We start from the raw sequence: 16099 nt of genomic DNA on the forward strand, positions 1-16099 counted from the left end.
GATTGACAGAGACAACCATCAGGTGGTTGTCCCATAGTGAAACACTCAGAAGACAGTGAAATGAATGAATGACATGAGGATTGTGGTGGGTGGCTCACAAGTGAAGCTATGCTTCTGGAGTCATCACAACTCACTTGAGGCTGAGGGAAAATGGATCAGCCATGCAGAAATGGCAGAGCAAACTCAATAGGCCAAATGGTCCAATTCTGCTCATATATCCTCTTGGCAAAATAAAATTGTCTTGGAGTGTTGAGAATATTAGTATAGAAAATCAACCAGTCCATCAATGCAAATTACTTTTATTATACTTAGTTTTAAGTTCAATTTTTGTTTATTAGTAGCCACTTAATGAGCTTTTTCATAGACATTTGGCAAATTAGGCATTTATTCTATCGGGGTAGAGAATGAGATGTCTATTTTCAGTCCCTGATTTCAAGTGCATTTGGACATTAAGAAATGCTATTGTCAGGATAATATGGGGAAATCCTGAATCACATGGTCAAAGATTGAGTGATTTTAAATGAAGATTTTAAAAAAACCTGCAGGTCTAAAATAAAAATGGAAATTGCTAGAAATACTCAGCAGGTTAATTTGCATCTGTGGGAGAGAAACAGGGCCAATATTTAAAGTCAAAGAGCAGTTTTAGCATTTGCATCTTTATTTTAGCCTCCCAAGGAGTCTAACATTTCTTGATACAAACCTTTTTGAATTTTACCAATTTTTCTTCTTTATTATGGCCAGATCTATAACATAGTGATGTTAACATTTTTGTTGTTGCTCTGGATGCATTTGGCTGTGTTGTAAACAATATCCTATTGAATTGTACTAGTACCTGTTCCATGCAGTTTGCCACCCCAGAGCTTATACTTACTGAGTATACACATTTTGACCAAGTTAGTTAATTATCTTCCAGATTTAGAAACATTTAATTCAATTGTACATGGAGCTTAGAAAAAGAGGGTTAAAGGTAACCCTAGGTAATTTCTAAGGTAAGGACATGTTCGGCACAGCTTTATGAGCCGAAGGGCCTGTATTCTGCTGCAAGTTTTCTATGTAACCCTAACCTGTAAGGCACAGGAACATGGGAGTACCGAGAGGAAACCCATCTGGTTATGGGGGGGGGGGGGCAGTAATGTACAGCCCACACTGTGAGGCAATGTGCTGACCACTACCACCCAGTGCAATTAAAAGACCCACTACTCTTCTATAACAAACCAAAAATTTCAATGCAACATTTTTCTTCTTCAGCCAGCACACCACATGAAGTTGAAAGAACAACCAGGATCGAATAATGGAAAATCTCTGAGAAGGTACCTGAATGATTTGCCAAAAATTGTGGTCTTTAAAACTCAAAATTGGAGTTCCAAACAATCACACTTTATTTAAACCGTACAATTCCAAATTCAAATACTTCAGGACAACTGCCCACAATCAGTGATTTTAACAGTGGCACTGGGTGTTCCGTTCTTGGTGCCATGGCTCTCCATCTTCCTTACCACTTCCATTCCTTCTACCACTGATCCAAACACAACATGTTTCCCATCCAACCTGTAACAATAAGCAGGCAACATTATTTACTTCCAAAATTCTCAGTGAAAAACAGAACAAAGTAAATAAGAACACCACCTACCAGCTGGTCTTTTCGGTGCATATGAAGAACTGGGAACCATTTGTATTTGGTCCAGCATTGGCCATGGACAGGGTGCCTGCAATGGGAAATGGCAGAAGTGTTCAGATCTACAGCAATGCCAAAGGCAGCAACAGCTACATTTCACTAGGAGTTTGAGGGGATTTGTTACGTCACCAAAGTCTAGCACATTTCAACTGTGGAGAGCATTCTAACTGGTTGCCTCACCATTTGATATCGAGGAGCCACTGCACAGGATCGGAAAAAGCTCAACAAACTCCATCATTGGAATTACCCATCCCACCATCAAGGATATCTTCGAAAGGCGATGGCTCAAGAAGGCGGCATCCATCATTAAGGATCCCCATCACCCAGGACGCACCCTCTTTTCATTACCTCCATTAGGGAGAAAGTATAGGACCCTGAAGACAAATACTCAAAAGTTTTAGGAACAGCTTCTTCCACTCCATTGGTTTTTTGGAATAGTCCAATAACTATTTTTGCTGTTTTTGCACTACTTATTTTTATATATATTCAGGGTAACATAGATTTTCTTTAATGTATTGCACTGCCACAAAGCTCTAGTTAGGCCACATCTGGAGTATTGCACACAGTTCAATATCCACTGTAAGAAGGATGTTGAGGCTTTGGAGAGGGTGCAGGAGGTTTACCAGGATGCTGCCTGGTTTAGAGGACACGTGTTATCATGAGTGGATAAACTTGGTTTGTTTTCTCTGCAGCACTGGAGGCTGAGGGGAGATCTGATAGAGGTTTATACAATTACGAGGGGCACAGCACCCCCTCCTGGGGTAGAAATGTCAATACCAGAGGGTATTCATTAAAGGTGAGAGGGCCTAGGTTCAAAGGGGATGTGAGGGCTAAGTATTTTAAGAAAATGCCTGGTATGGTGGTAGAGGCAAATACATTAGAGGCTTTTAAGATATGTGCACGCAAATGTGAGGAAGCTGGAGGGATATGGACATTGTGTAGGTAGGAGGGATTCATTTTTTTTTTGAGGGGTTTTAATTTACTTTTTAGCTGGTTCGGCACAACACTGTGGGTCAAAGGGCCTATTCCCATGCTGTACTGCTCTGTGTTCTAAAACAAACTTCATGATGTATTACAGTAATGCTGATGTTCTCCTTAATGGGCATTGGGCAAAAGCATAGGGGAAATAGATGCCAGCAATAAAGATGATAGGAATGCAAAAAAAAAATCTAAAGTGACAAGTGATTCACCAAATCCCCCCCCTCCTGAAAAAGGTACATTAATTTAAGTTTGTCTACACATTTGTCCTTGTAAAGTACTGTGCTGCTGCAAAAAGCTCATTTTCATGGCATTTATATGCTGGGCATGTACGCCTGTGAAAATTAACTTGAGGTTGAATATGTTACTCCCTACATCACCACACCAACCTTGGAAAGCACCAATACAATCAGAGCAAACATCCCATTTACCTGACCCCATGTGCTTCAGCTGAAAATTCTCATCTTTAAACTTCTCCCCATAGATGGACTTGCCTCCGGTGCCGTTATGTTTTGTGAAGTCGCCACCCTAGAAGATTCAAAGTTGAATGTGTCATCATTGCAGCGGCTGGATCAAGATCAGAACAGGGATGTGTCCCTGAACATTGGTCCTCACCTGGCACATGAAGTCAGGAATGATTCTGTGGAACGTTGAGCCTTTGTAACCGAAACCCTTCTCGCCTGTGCATAATGCACGGAAGTTTTCTGCAACAAAGCCATCCAGAGTAAGACTGCACATCTAAACCCAGATGCAGAGGGTAATGAAAAAGACACACTTTCCTTTGGTGGTTAAGGAGGTATGGCTTCTTTGTTAGTGCGTGGCAAATTCTACAGATGTACTGTTAAAATATCAAAACTAATTGCATCCTAATCTGCTACAGCAATTTCAATGCACAGAAACATAAACGGTTGCAGAAAGTAGAGCACTGGACATTGCAGGCACACCCCTCCCCACTACTGGTAGTATCACTACCTCAAGGTGGCAGCACCCATCAAAGATCCCCACAATCCAGGCCATGCCATCTTTATTTTGAAATACAGCCCTCCGTATCTGCGGGTTCCGCATCCGTGGATTCAACCAACCGCAGATGGAAAATATTCGAAAAAAAATTCCAGAAAGTTCCAACAAGCAAAACTGGAATTTGCCCTGCGCCAAGCACTACGTTGAATCCACGCGAATGAAGTGATGTGTAGGCGTACCCTGCTGTAGCCTCCCGCCATTTCACAGATCCTCAGTCTCTCTCCAGCATTCGTTGTTTGAGCATTGTTTGCCTGGCGTCTTGTTCGTTCGCTACTTGTGAGCGAGAGGATGGAGTTTAAGGCTACTAAGGGATGGCTGGCTAGCTATGTAAAGCGCTACAGCCTCAAGAACTTAAAGATTACGGGAGAATTGGCATCGGCTGATGCCAAGGCAGCATCAGCGTTCCCAGAAGAGCTACGATGGTTGCGTCTATACTGAACATGTACAGACTTTTTTTTTCGTCATTATTCCCTAAACAATGCAGTATAACAACTATTTACATAGCATTTACATTGTATTAGGTATTATAAGTAATTTAGAGATGATCTAAAGTATACAGGAGGATGTGCGCAGGTTATATGCAAATACTATTCCATTTTATAAAAGGGACTTGAGCATCTGCAGATTTTGGTATCCGTGGGGGGTCCCGGAACCAATCCCCCGCAGATCCGGAAGGCCGACTGTACCATGCAGAATAGGTCCTTCCAGCCCTTTGAGCCACACCACCCAGCAATCCGCCCCACTCCCCTCGATTTAATCCTAGCCTAATCATGGGATAATTTACAATGGCCAGTTAAGCTACCAACCGGTACATCTTTGGACTGCAGGAGGAAATTGGGAGCACCCAAAGGAAAACCATGTGATCACAAGGAGAACTTATCAGCAGCAGGGGGAATTGAACCTAGACCACTGTGTTAGCCATTACACTACAACCCTCATCACTACAGTTTAGCAACACTATGACCACTTTGCACTAAAATAGATCATCTTTTTTGTTTTAATTGCATTCCCTTTTTAAAAGTTACAAGTTTTTGTGAATGCTGTTAATGTGATTTCTGTGACTGATGTTGCTGCAAGCAAGCCTTTTAACTGCGTCTGTGCATACATGTACTTGTGCATATGACAATAAACTTGACTTTGATACAAACTGTGATCTTCAATTCAACAGCCAGTTCCTGAGACTCACCTGCAGTCTTTGGGACAACATCTGCTCTTAGCTGGGAGACAAAACAGAGACAGCATCAGATTATCAATTCTGTGTGATTGCAACACTTTTACAAATGAAATTAATCAAAAAGTCCAGTTGGGTTCTACAACTCAATAAAAGATTCAAGGTACATTTATTATCAATGTACATACAACCCTGAGATTCGTCTTCTCCAGACAGCCACAAAACAAAGAAAGCCATGGAGGCTGTTCAAAGGAATATATCAAACCCCCCCATGCACAAAAATGAAACAATTGTGCAAATGGCAAAAACATCAACCCCCCCGTGCAAAAAAAATTACAAATTACGCAGACAGCAACAAGAATATCAAACCCACCCTCCACCTTTGTGTGCAAAAGATAAAGACTAGGTTGTCACATATACATTGAGAACTAAAGTGAAAGGCCTCATTTTGTGTTAATGACCAACATAGACCAAGGATGTCGAGCTTAGAATAAGGGGAGATTTGACAGGTTTACAAAATTATGAGGGTAAATGCAAGCAGGCTTTTTCCACTGAGGCTGCGCGAGACTAGAAGTAGTGGTCATGGTGAAAAGTGAAATATTCAGGGGAAATTCTTCACTCAGAGGGAGTGGTGTGAGGGAGACACAGGCTGCCACCATAAGTGATGGGTGCAAGCTCAATTTCACCATCTAAGAGAAGTTGGGATAAATACATGGGCTGGAGGGCTATGCTCCAGGCGTGGATCAATGGACTAGATGTGCAGATGAGCCATGCTTCATGACTCCATGTGCTGGGGGAAGCTCGTGTGTCACCATGCTTCTGGTGCCAACATAGCATGCCCACATTTTATCAACCTGTATATCTTTGGAAGTGGGCACGTGGCCAAGTGGTTAAGGCATTGAAGGTCGTGAGTTCGAGCCCCAGCTGAGGGAACATGTTGTGTCCTTGAGCAAGGCACTTAATCACACGTTGCTCTGCGATGACACTGGTGCCAAGCTGTATGGGTCCTAATGCCCTTCCCTTGGACAACATTGGTGTCCTGGAGAGGGGAGACTTGCAGCACGGGCAACTGCTGGTCTTCCATACAACCTTGCCCAGGCCTGCGCCCTGGAGAGTGAAGACCTTCCAGGCGCAGATCCATGGTCTCGCAAGACTAACTTAATTAATGGGGGTGAACCAGAGCACCCAGAGGAAACCCACACAAAGACACAACAGACTGCTAATGCTAAAAGCCTGGAGGAAGATACAATTTGCAGCAGGAATTCAGCAGGCAAAGAGCATCAGTGTTCTTCCCGCAGATTTCCTGCTGCTCTGCAAGTTGATTCAGTTCCTATGTGGTTTGTTAGGAGGCATGCAGAAAATATGCGCTGGAGAAACAAGTGGGAGTTCGAGAAAACTGGACAATGCTGGAAACTGGTAGATCGGGCTGTATCTGTAGAGAAACAATGAACCAATCAAAGGCCTTTGAAGAAGCTTCTCCCCAAGTTCAAAGTAAATGTATTTGATTTAGAGATAAAGGGCAGAACAGGCCCTTATGGCCCATGAACCACATCGCCCAGCAACCCACCCATCTAACCCCTGCACAGGGCAACTTAAAATGATCGATTAATGTGCTCACAGAGAAGGCGTATCAACTCCTGACAGACGATGCGGAAAGTGAACTCCGCCGAAGTTCTAATAGCGTCGCTCTGACCGCCACGCAAAGTACATGTCTATACGTTTCTATGCAGGCATTCACAGAAGAAATACTACAGAATTGATGAAAAACTACACACAAACACTGACAAACAACCAATGTGCAAATACAAAATAAATAAATTTGTAATAAATATTAAGAACATTAATTGTAGAGTCCTTGAAAGCGACTCCATAGGTTGTGGAATCGGTTCAGTATTGGTGTGAAATTGTCCACGGCGGTTCGGGATCCTGATGGTTGAAGAGTACCAGCGGCTCCTTAACCCGGTAGTACGGGACCCGCGGCCCCTCGGCCCGTCGCACCGGGACCGAGACCCGCGGCCCCTGGATCTGCTCCCCCCTCTCTCTCCCCCCACAGAAGCTGCTCGGTACTTCAGACTCCCCGTATCCTCGGTGGAGCCAGTCCACCACGCCCTAAGGTCGCCGCAAGTTCTGAAAGTTCTGCAGTGACTCCCGCCTCCCCTCCCTCCCTGTCCCGGTCTCTCGAGGCTCCGCTTTGCTTCGGCACGGCAGCCATTTCCTCCCGAAGCGGCCACAAAAAAACCCCAGCGTTGAGCGTGGCCCGTCCATTCCGGAGGCGATCGCGGCCGTCTAACGTTCACCAAGCCTGCCTACACGTCCCAACGCACGCAATCGGATTAAATCATCGCATTAACCACCCTCTTGGTGAAATATCAACTTAGAAAATCCGCTCCTGCAAAATACGTAACCCGCTTTCGTCCCATTAAAGTTACATCTAGGCGGCGGAACACTGAGTAACAATTCGTTTCTGCTAAATTTTCAACTTTAACTCCAATAATCTGCAAAAACATCCAGAGCTCTTATTTCAAAATTTAAATCTCTTGCATTGTTCGGTGACTCATTTTGGCGGGTTTGGCTCCAATTGTCTGACATTTCCGGTTTATTTCAGACCTTAACGTTTCACTGAATGCTCCCACTTTTTCAGATGGTTTTCTGCAAATATTTTTTTTCCCTTTGATCTTCTTACAACGTTTTCATTTATTTTCCTCTACTGACCTCGAAACCGGTTCGGAGTTGTTCTTTTATTTGGAAATATTATTCATCCGTCACTTACCTCCATCACTACGCGACCCTGGGGTTTATCCCCAATAGAGATGTCCATAAAAACCTTGGGTTTGTTGCCGGCCATGGTGCTGCAGTTTCTGAGGTCGGAGAGAAACGCAAGCGACAAGCTGTACACTGCCTTTGTCACTCTGCGACAATGCAGGAAGTATTGGGCTGAGCCGAGAAACATTTTAGGTACTTCCTTGCAAACTGCGCACGCGGTGAAGCCGGAATGCGGGCGGGTCGCGGCCAGCCAATAGAAGCCGCCGACGCGCTGTCAATCATACCGGGCAGAGGCGTCCATCCAGTAAATGCTTGGGGCGCGCTATCAAATCACACTGGGACTCTCCCAGCCAGTAAAAAACGTGGAGCGCTCCGCCAATCACAGAGGGCGTAACGCTGAAAGCCAATAGAAACCTGGAGCGTGCCGCCAATCACACTGGGCGGGTTCGCGGCAGGCCAGTAGAAAGCCCGAGAGTGCCGTCAATCACTCCGGGCGGGACACGGCCGGCCAGTAGAAATCCGGAGAGTGCCGTCAATCACACTGGGCGGGACGCAGCGGGCCAGTAGAAATCGGGAGAGTGCCGTCAATCACACTGGGCGGGACGCAGCGGGCCAGTAGAAATCGGGAGAGTGCCGTCAATCACTCCGGGCGGGACGCGACAGGCCAATAGAAACCGAATCGCTGTCAAGTGCCAGCCGATTGGTGACATCTTCTTCGTGTTTTTCTGCAATCTTCCCAACAGGGCGGAAATCAAATGCAGTTAAATGTTTGAATTTCGTATTGATGAGAAGTGGTTTATATTTTGCGATAAACAACACGAGCGCAGAAGCAAAATGCTAAATACGCTAAAATGTCGGATCACTTTCAAAATATTCATAAAATGCGGTGAAGTTTGTAGTTGCTGGGTTTTTCCACCATTTTGTGTTTTTCAGATTTCCCGCATCGTATCTGCGAGACTTTATGATACTTAAATAAATGGACGATAGTGGAGAAGGTTTTTTATTGATAAATCATCGTTAATTGCATATGAAAACGCTGGGGATGTGGAGCGAGGCACGAAGGAGCTGAAGGAAGTCGTCGAGTCAGGCAGCATCTTCTGAGGGAAATGAACAGTCACCATTTTAAATTAAGATCCTTATGACCAACGTTAGTAGTTAGTGTTACGTTGTGCAAATTTATTTCCTGTATGTGCGCACTGAATGCACACACGGCACAGTTTATGTAGATTTACAAAATATTTTTGACATAAAACTGCACAGAATAACAACAAAATAACATACATATTTAAGTCACTCAAGTTATTTTTTTCTCTCTCGTGTCTTTGGCATTTACCCATTCTTTGTAAACTCTATCTAGACTAATAGAACTTCCATCCCATTGATAGCTTTTGATTCTCATTAACATAACCAAATGACATTCACCTAAACGGTTTCTCAGCTTGTTTTTGAGTTGATTCATCGGGCTAGAACTCACAGTCCGCACTAGACGCAAGAAAGGTTCCCCCAATGTCCATTAATTGTGCAAGGTCGCAAAACTGTTCATTTTGAAGTACAAATGCCACCATTTGAGCAAAGTTTGAAATCAGTTCGGATTTAATTTTTTCTTGCATGGAAAATTTGAAATCATTAAACTGTCTAACTATTACAGTATTTTCAGCTAGAAAAGCATGATTTTAAACATAAGGCATTAACTTGTTCATCGCCAAATGTGAAGTCACAATCTGCAATTGCGGAGAAATCAAAAGCTGACCATTCTTGTACCTCATCATCAGGAAACCTTTCTTCTAAATGAACACAAAGACTATTTATAAAAGTCAACTGTGAACTTCAAGTCAAGTCAAGTCACTTTTATTGTCATTTCGACCATAACTGCTGGTACAGTACACAGTAAAAATGAGACAACTTTTTTCAGGACCATGGTTCTACATGAACAATACAAAAACTACACTGAACTACGTAAAACAACACAACATAAAACTACACTAGACTACAGACCTACCCAGGACTGCTTAAAGTGTACAAAACAGTGCAGGCATTACAATAAATAATAAACAAGACAATTTGCGCAGTAGAGGGCAGTAGGTTGGTGTCAGTCCAGGCTCTGGGTATTGAGGAGTCTGATGACTTGGGGGAAGAACTTGTATCTACTGTGACTTTTTCTTCACGTTGTTGGCTTAGCAAAACTTTAACTTTGTCACTCCACGAAACGTTGCTTCCCAGATACTGCTTTCTTATCTTGTTAATTTTGCCTCGCGCAAAATGAAGTGAATCAATCGGTGTCAGGCCACTCTTTTGCAGAATCTTGCACAGTGCAGCCAGTTCATCAAAGACATCACTTAAAACCTGTAAAGCTACTTTGTATGTGATGCTTATCAATTTCTTGTGACAGTATTTAGCTACAGGGTCATCTGAATGATCTTTTTCAGTAAAAACTTAGTAAGCTATCTACAGGATTTGAAACAGATCTTTGTAAACTTTACGATATGCACACTGTCCGCCAAAGATGGCTGCCGCCATGATGCAGCTGTACAAACCGGAACAGGAAAGGTGAGGTGACGTAAGTTAGTGACGTGCATTGTGGTATTTGAAAAACCGACTAATTAGTTAACAGAAACATTTAGCTAAAAGACTATTTTCAATAAGTATAATTATTAATTACTACATTATTTTAGGTAACTAACCTTTCGTGCGCACATTAATTTCCTTTGTGCGCTGGTTGAAAAACGTGCGCGCACACGCGCACAGCTTAGAGGGAACATAGCTTATGACTTCAACAAGTTTATGCAAAATACTTATTCAGTTCAAACGCCATTTCCTTGTCCCCCATTACAACATCTCCAGCAACACACACAAAAGACTGGAGGAGCTCAGCACACCAAGCAGCTCCTATGGAAAAAAGTACGGTCAATGTTTCGAGCTGAAACCCTTCAGCAGGACCCCTTGAATGCCTTCCATGTAATTTTCTCCGGTCCCAATAGAAGTTCTTCGAAATGCCTGTCATTGATGACCTGTTTGATTTGTGGACAAAAAAAAAGCCTTCCTTAACCTTGGCAAAGGTTATTCTGACTTGAGTTATGTATTGAAATAAATAATAAAGGCAGTTTCAAAAAATGGTGCGTGATAGGGAAATTTCATGGTGATTTTCATGATTGGCAGCCCGGAATCTATAAGATACACCAAAATCTATAAGAATCTATAAGATACGCCAAAAAGTATTCAGGAATACAAATCATTGTTGTCCAGTGTTAGGGTGTAGTACCAGCTTGAATCTTGTACATTTAGCCTGCACCCCAAAATTTTTTGATTTAAGTTAAATTAAGTCAGAAATGGCAAATCATACACTTCTGTTCTTAATCCACATACCCATACAATATATTTTAATTCCAAACCATTCCCTGTTGCTAATTCAAGTTTATGACATGTATACAGCTAAATGAAACTTTGTTCAGTTGGGGCCAAAGCACAAAACACAGTGCACATAGTCACACAACGGCAGATATAGTTACAAATCAGCACATACAGTCACCAAATAAATATTAGCACAAACCTCAGAATGGCAAGGCCTAAAGGTTGACAGGTTGACATAAAGGGCCAAGAGCATTATGTAAGACAGTATAATGTTCAAAAATTTCAAAAGTCGAAGTAAATTTGTTATCAGAGTATGTATGCAGTATACAACCTGAAATTCGTCTTCTCCACAGATAGTCATGAAACAGAAAACCATGGAACCAACCTGTTCAAAGAAAAACATCAAACTCCCCTCACCCCACACAACAAAAAAAAGTGAGCGAAAACACAGAATATAAAACACAATATCAAAAGGCATATTTCAGTCCAGCACAGTGTTCATTGCCTGTAGGCCGCCCCGATTCAAAAATCGCCCAAAGGTAGAAACAAAAGGAGTGAACAGACTAGAGCTAGAACACATCATAAACCTGGATTAGAGTCCAAATATACAATCCATGTCGATCAAACCTTGCTCTGGCCCCGTCTGCCCACAGCATCTAGGGGGAGGGAGATCATTCGAACACAAGGACCTTGTTACTGTCACTATCATAATAAAATCCACAGTCGTATCAATATCTGAAGCAGCAGCAATAAAAGATGAAAAGTAGAGCCGGACCTGAGTGTGTCTGTGAGACAGGGAGTTGTGGCAGGACATTCAGACAGGGTGTACATGTGTGCTGGGTGGCAGCAGGGTGCTGAAGAGAACACTTACGCTTTTCCCACCCTCGTCCTACAAATCAGCAGTAGAATCAGATTGAGATACAATTCACTGGGTCTAATAGGCTTCAGTTTGAGATTCTTACAGTCAAGTTTGTACCATTGATGAGCTTTCCAAGATTACACCCATGATCTTGTCCAATTCAAAGCTGAATATGTCATTTATTTATATATTTAGAGATGTAGCAGAAGACAGAGATGTGCTGCCCAACGACCCACCTACTTAATCCTAGCCTAATCACAAGATAATTTACAATGACCATTTAACCTACTGACAGAGCATTGTCATCTCTGTCAGATGAATTCAGAAATATTCACAAAATCTTATTCCTCCTCACCTAGTGCATGATGGCAGGAAAATCACTGTTCAAGGTCCAGTTCAAGTTCAAAATTAATTGTCGTTCAACCGTACACATGTATACAGATAAACAAAACATTGTTCCTTTGGGTCTAAGTTGCAAAGCAACCAGCACACAACACATATAGTTATGATAGCACATACAATCACTAAAAAGTAATATAGCCCAAGTCCCTGAGTGGCATGAAGATCGATGATGCATGGGCCGATCTCCTGAAGCCACGTTTCTGCAAGAACAAGTAGATAGCAGTTCCTGATCTCGCTTTGGGTCAGCCACAGGCAAAGCCAATCCAGCTGGTCTTCTAAGGAGCAAACACTGGGGAGCAGCACCAATGGGAAAGCTGCTCTGCAGGAGTCAACACTGAATCCAACATGATTCCAGTGTGCCAAGTGTGCCACTGTTCTCTCCCGCATCCTCTCTTGCGCTTTCAGATGGCTGTCACAGGCAATACTGCAGCATGAGGGCCTGGTCCACGCAATAACCCAAGGCCAGACAGCTCCCCCCCCCCCACTGTCTGACACGCTCATGAACCAATGAACTGGACTTGCAGTATTTTATGTTACCAATGTGCAACAGGGTCTTATGACCACAAGTAAAACACATCCAAACTGTTTCTCATGCAGAACCCTCAGATGTTTTCTATAACAAGCTGTGGGGATTTAAATGCACCAGTTGGAGACTGTAGCTATGCATTCAGCAGAACATGAAGACTTTTAGAGAGAAGATATAGTGGAAGAATCCTCTGGGAAAATTCATCAGAAGAATCTCAATGTACAGTATGTCAAAGTTTTACACTATTAAAGCACCAGCATAACAGAAGTGATCAATTAGTTTCAATGGTTACAATTGCATTGTTAATTTTGAGTACAAGCAATTTCTGGTTTAAGATGGCATTACTGAACATGGGCTTCAGCTTGCTGGTGGTTCTCAGAGCAAGAAATTCGACTATGCAGTCTATTAATAACACTTTGTATATGGAAAGTTGTGGTAAGCGATCACCACAAACAATGAAGAAGTGAGTAAAGGCGAGGCTAATCTGAGGGTCGGGGCGTGCGGCTGTGAGACGGAGTCGGAATGAGGTTGAGGCATGTTCCAGGAGGTGTTGGAGAGAAGAGGAGAATTTGGAACTTTGGAGACAAAGTTGGATCATGTGGAGTGGAGGAAAGCTGCTTTGGAACTCATCCACCTACATCAGGAGCAAGGTTTGATCCATCTAAATGCCGCGCCAATTTGGAAAGGTCAAGGAATGGCCGGAAGTGCCCTGGAGCCTATTGCTGTGGCTGGGCTCGGGTCCAAATCTGGGGGATGAGACGGTGCTTGTCCAGTTTAAACACCAGGCCAGATGGACTGAAAAGTCAAATTGTCAGGACCGGAGCCAAGGGTCAAACAGATATGTTCAGCAATGTTTTACTCCCCTCTCTCTGGCGCGGAGGCTGAGGCTGTGTCACGTCCGAGCCACTCTGGGCATTGGTTTATGGACTCAGTTTTGTTCTGAATGTAGATGCTTGCTTTACTGTTCGCATGATTTGATTTGATTTGTTTTTTTTCTCTCTCTGCGCATGAGATGTTGGTCTTTTTATTAATTGGGTCCTTTCAGGTTTCTTGTTTGGTTGACTGCCTGTAAGCAGACGAATCTCAAGGTTGTATAATTTATAACAAAATGTACTTTGAACCTTGAACTTTGGTTCCATAGAACAACATAATTGCAATTGGAGCACAGCTCAAAAGACAAGATACCTCTGAATTTTCGAGCACATCTGTTGGGATTCCTGACATCCAAATTAGACTTTGTTTTATCCTGGCTCTCTAGATTCACCAACAACGCAAGTATTGATTAACACAACATCAAATACTGAATCACAGAAGTATTGATTGATAGAACATCCTAAGTAACTCTGCTGTTGACAGCCCCAAGCCTGGCTGCGAAAGGAGCAGGGATAACTGTGAGGCCAGCAACCCCATGCCATAAAAACCCAGCGCTACAGGAACACCAGCAGAAGCTCCAAAGACCTCATCCCTGCGAGAGGAAGGATCTTCGTTTGAAACCGTGTGGTGAAAGTGGAAGCCACAAGGCCAATCAAACTTTGGCCCAGGACTGTGGACTCTGGCAAGCTGCTGTCAGCGGCCTGTGGCCCAGCAGAGATGATGGACTTAAGAAGAAGAAGATCTGAAGTATTGGTTAACAGAGCAATAATTCTATGACCATGTCTTAAATGGCACTCTAACAAGCTTCTACAGATGTACTGTTGGAAGTATCCTGACTGGTTGAAACATGGTCAGGTACAACATTTCAAATGTACAGGAATGTAAGAAACTACAGAGAGTTGTGGACTCTGCCTAATACATCACAGTCACAAACCTCCCCACTGTCAGTACAAGAGGTGCTGCCACAAGAAGGCCCCATCCATCGTCAAAGATCCTCGCCATCCAAGCACTGCCATTTTCTCTTTTTTTTAATGTATTGTCATTTGCCATTTGTCACATATATAATGTCAGTGGAACTTTAAGAACTCGGTGTCTTTTGTGATATGATGTAAATTAGTAATTTGGTTTATATTGTCACATGTACCAAGGTACAGTCAAAAAATTGTCTTGCATACTATCGATACAGATCAATTCATTACATCTGTACATTGAGGAACATAGAACATAGACCAGTACCGCACAGAAACAGGCCCTTCAGCCCACATTGTTGTACCAAACCAGCTAAAAAGTAAATCAAAACAATCCAAACACGAATCCCTCCTACCTACATCATTTCCATATCTGCCTGTCTTCCTCACATCCATGTGCCTATCTAAATGTCTTTTAAAAGCCTCTAATGTATTTGCCTGTACCACCACCCCAGCCAGCGCATTCCAGGCATCCATCACTCACAAAGCAAAAAACTTACCCCTCACATCCCCTTTGAACCTACCCTCTCTCACTTTCAATGCGTGCCCTCTGGTGTTAGACATTTCTACCCTGGGGTAAAGATACTCCCTGTCTACTCTATCTATGCCTCTTATAATCTTGTTAACCTCTATCAGCTCTCCCCTCAGTTTCCAGCATTCCAAAGAAATCAACCCAAGTTTGTCCACCCTTTCAAAATAGCACAAACCCAAAAACCAGGCAGCATCTCGGTAAACCTCTTCTGCACCCTCTCCAATGCCTCAACATCCTTCCCTTGGCCTAACCAGAGTTCTATAAAACTGTAATACAAGGTAAAACAATAACAGAATGCAGAATAAAGTATCACATGGAATAAAGAAGAAAGTGCAGCGTAGGCAGGCAATGAGTGCAAGGTCATAACAAGGTAGATTGTGAGGCCATCAATCCATTTTATCATAGTAGGGGACTACTCAATGGTGTTATGTTGGCTACTTTAATTTAAAGTTTACAATCTTCGCTCAGAGCTGTTCTGGGTTGGTCTTCCTCTGTTTCATCTTGTTAAACTCTGCCCATTAGTGGCACTGTAGCGTAATGGTTAGCACAATGCTTTACAGCACAGGTGACTGGGTTCAATTCCCACCGCTGCCTGCAAGCAGTTTGTCTGTTCTCCCCGTGACCGCGTGGGTTTCCTCCGGGTGCTCTGGTTTCCTCCGACAGTCCAAAGATGTACTGGTTGGTAGGTTAATTGGTCATTGTAAATTGTCCCGTGATTAAGTTAGGAGTAAATCTGGGAATTGCTGGGTGGCATGGAAGGGCCTATTCCACTCTGTATCTCAATCAATGAATAAAAATAATAGATAAATAACTCTGACAAACTTCTATAGATGGGTAGTGGAGAGTATATTCACTGGCTGCATCGTGGCCTGGTATGGAAAAACCATGGTCTTTGAACAGAATATTCTACAAAAAGTAGCGGATACGGCCCAGACCATCTCGGATAAAGCCCTCCCAAACATTGAGCACATCTACATGAAACAT

The 16099-nt window shown here is 43.1% G+C and overlaps 1 protein-coding gene across 1 annotated transcript; it reads right to left on the reverse strand.

Moving 5' to 3' along the window:
• Positions 1-1355: 1355 nt before the first annotated feature.
• On the reverse strand, positions 1356-7816 carry LOC134358311 (peptidyl-prolyl cis-trans isomerase-like). The gene is made up of 6 exons (XM_063070397.1): positions 7615-7816; positions 4860-4890; positions 3269-3357; positions 3085-3181; positions 1631-1706; positions 1356-1548 (listed from the first exon to the last, which is right to left on the reverse strand). The coding sequence occupies exons 1-6, from the start codon at positions 7792-7794 to the stop codon at positions 1413-1415; spliced, it is 609 nt and encodes a 202-aa protein (XP_062926467.1). The 5' UTR covers positions 7795-7816; the 3' UTR covers positions 1356-1412.
• Between the last annotated feature and the right edge of the window lie 8283 nt (positions 7817-16099).

This window comes from Mobula hypostoma, chromosome 18, assembly GCF_963921235.1.
Source record: "Mobula hypostoma chromosome 18, sMobHyp1.1, whole genome shotgun sequence".
In the NCBI taxonomy this organism is placed as follows: Eukaryota; Metazoa; Chordata; class Chondrichthyes; order Myliobatiformes; family Myliobatidae; genus Mobula; species Mobula hypostoma.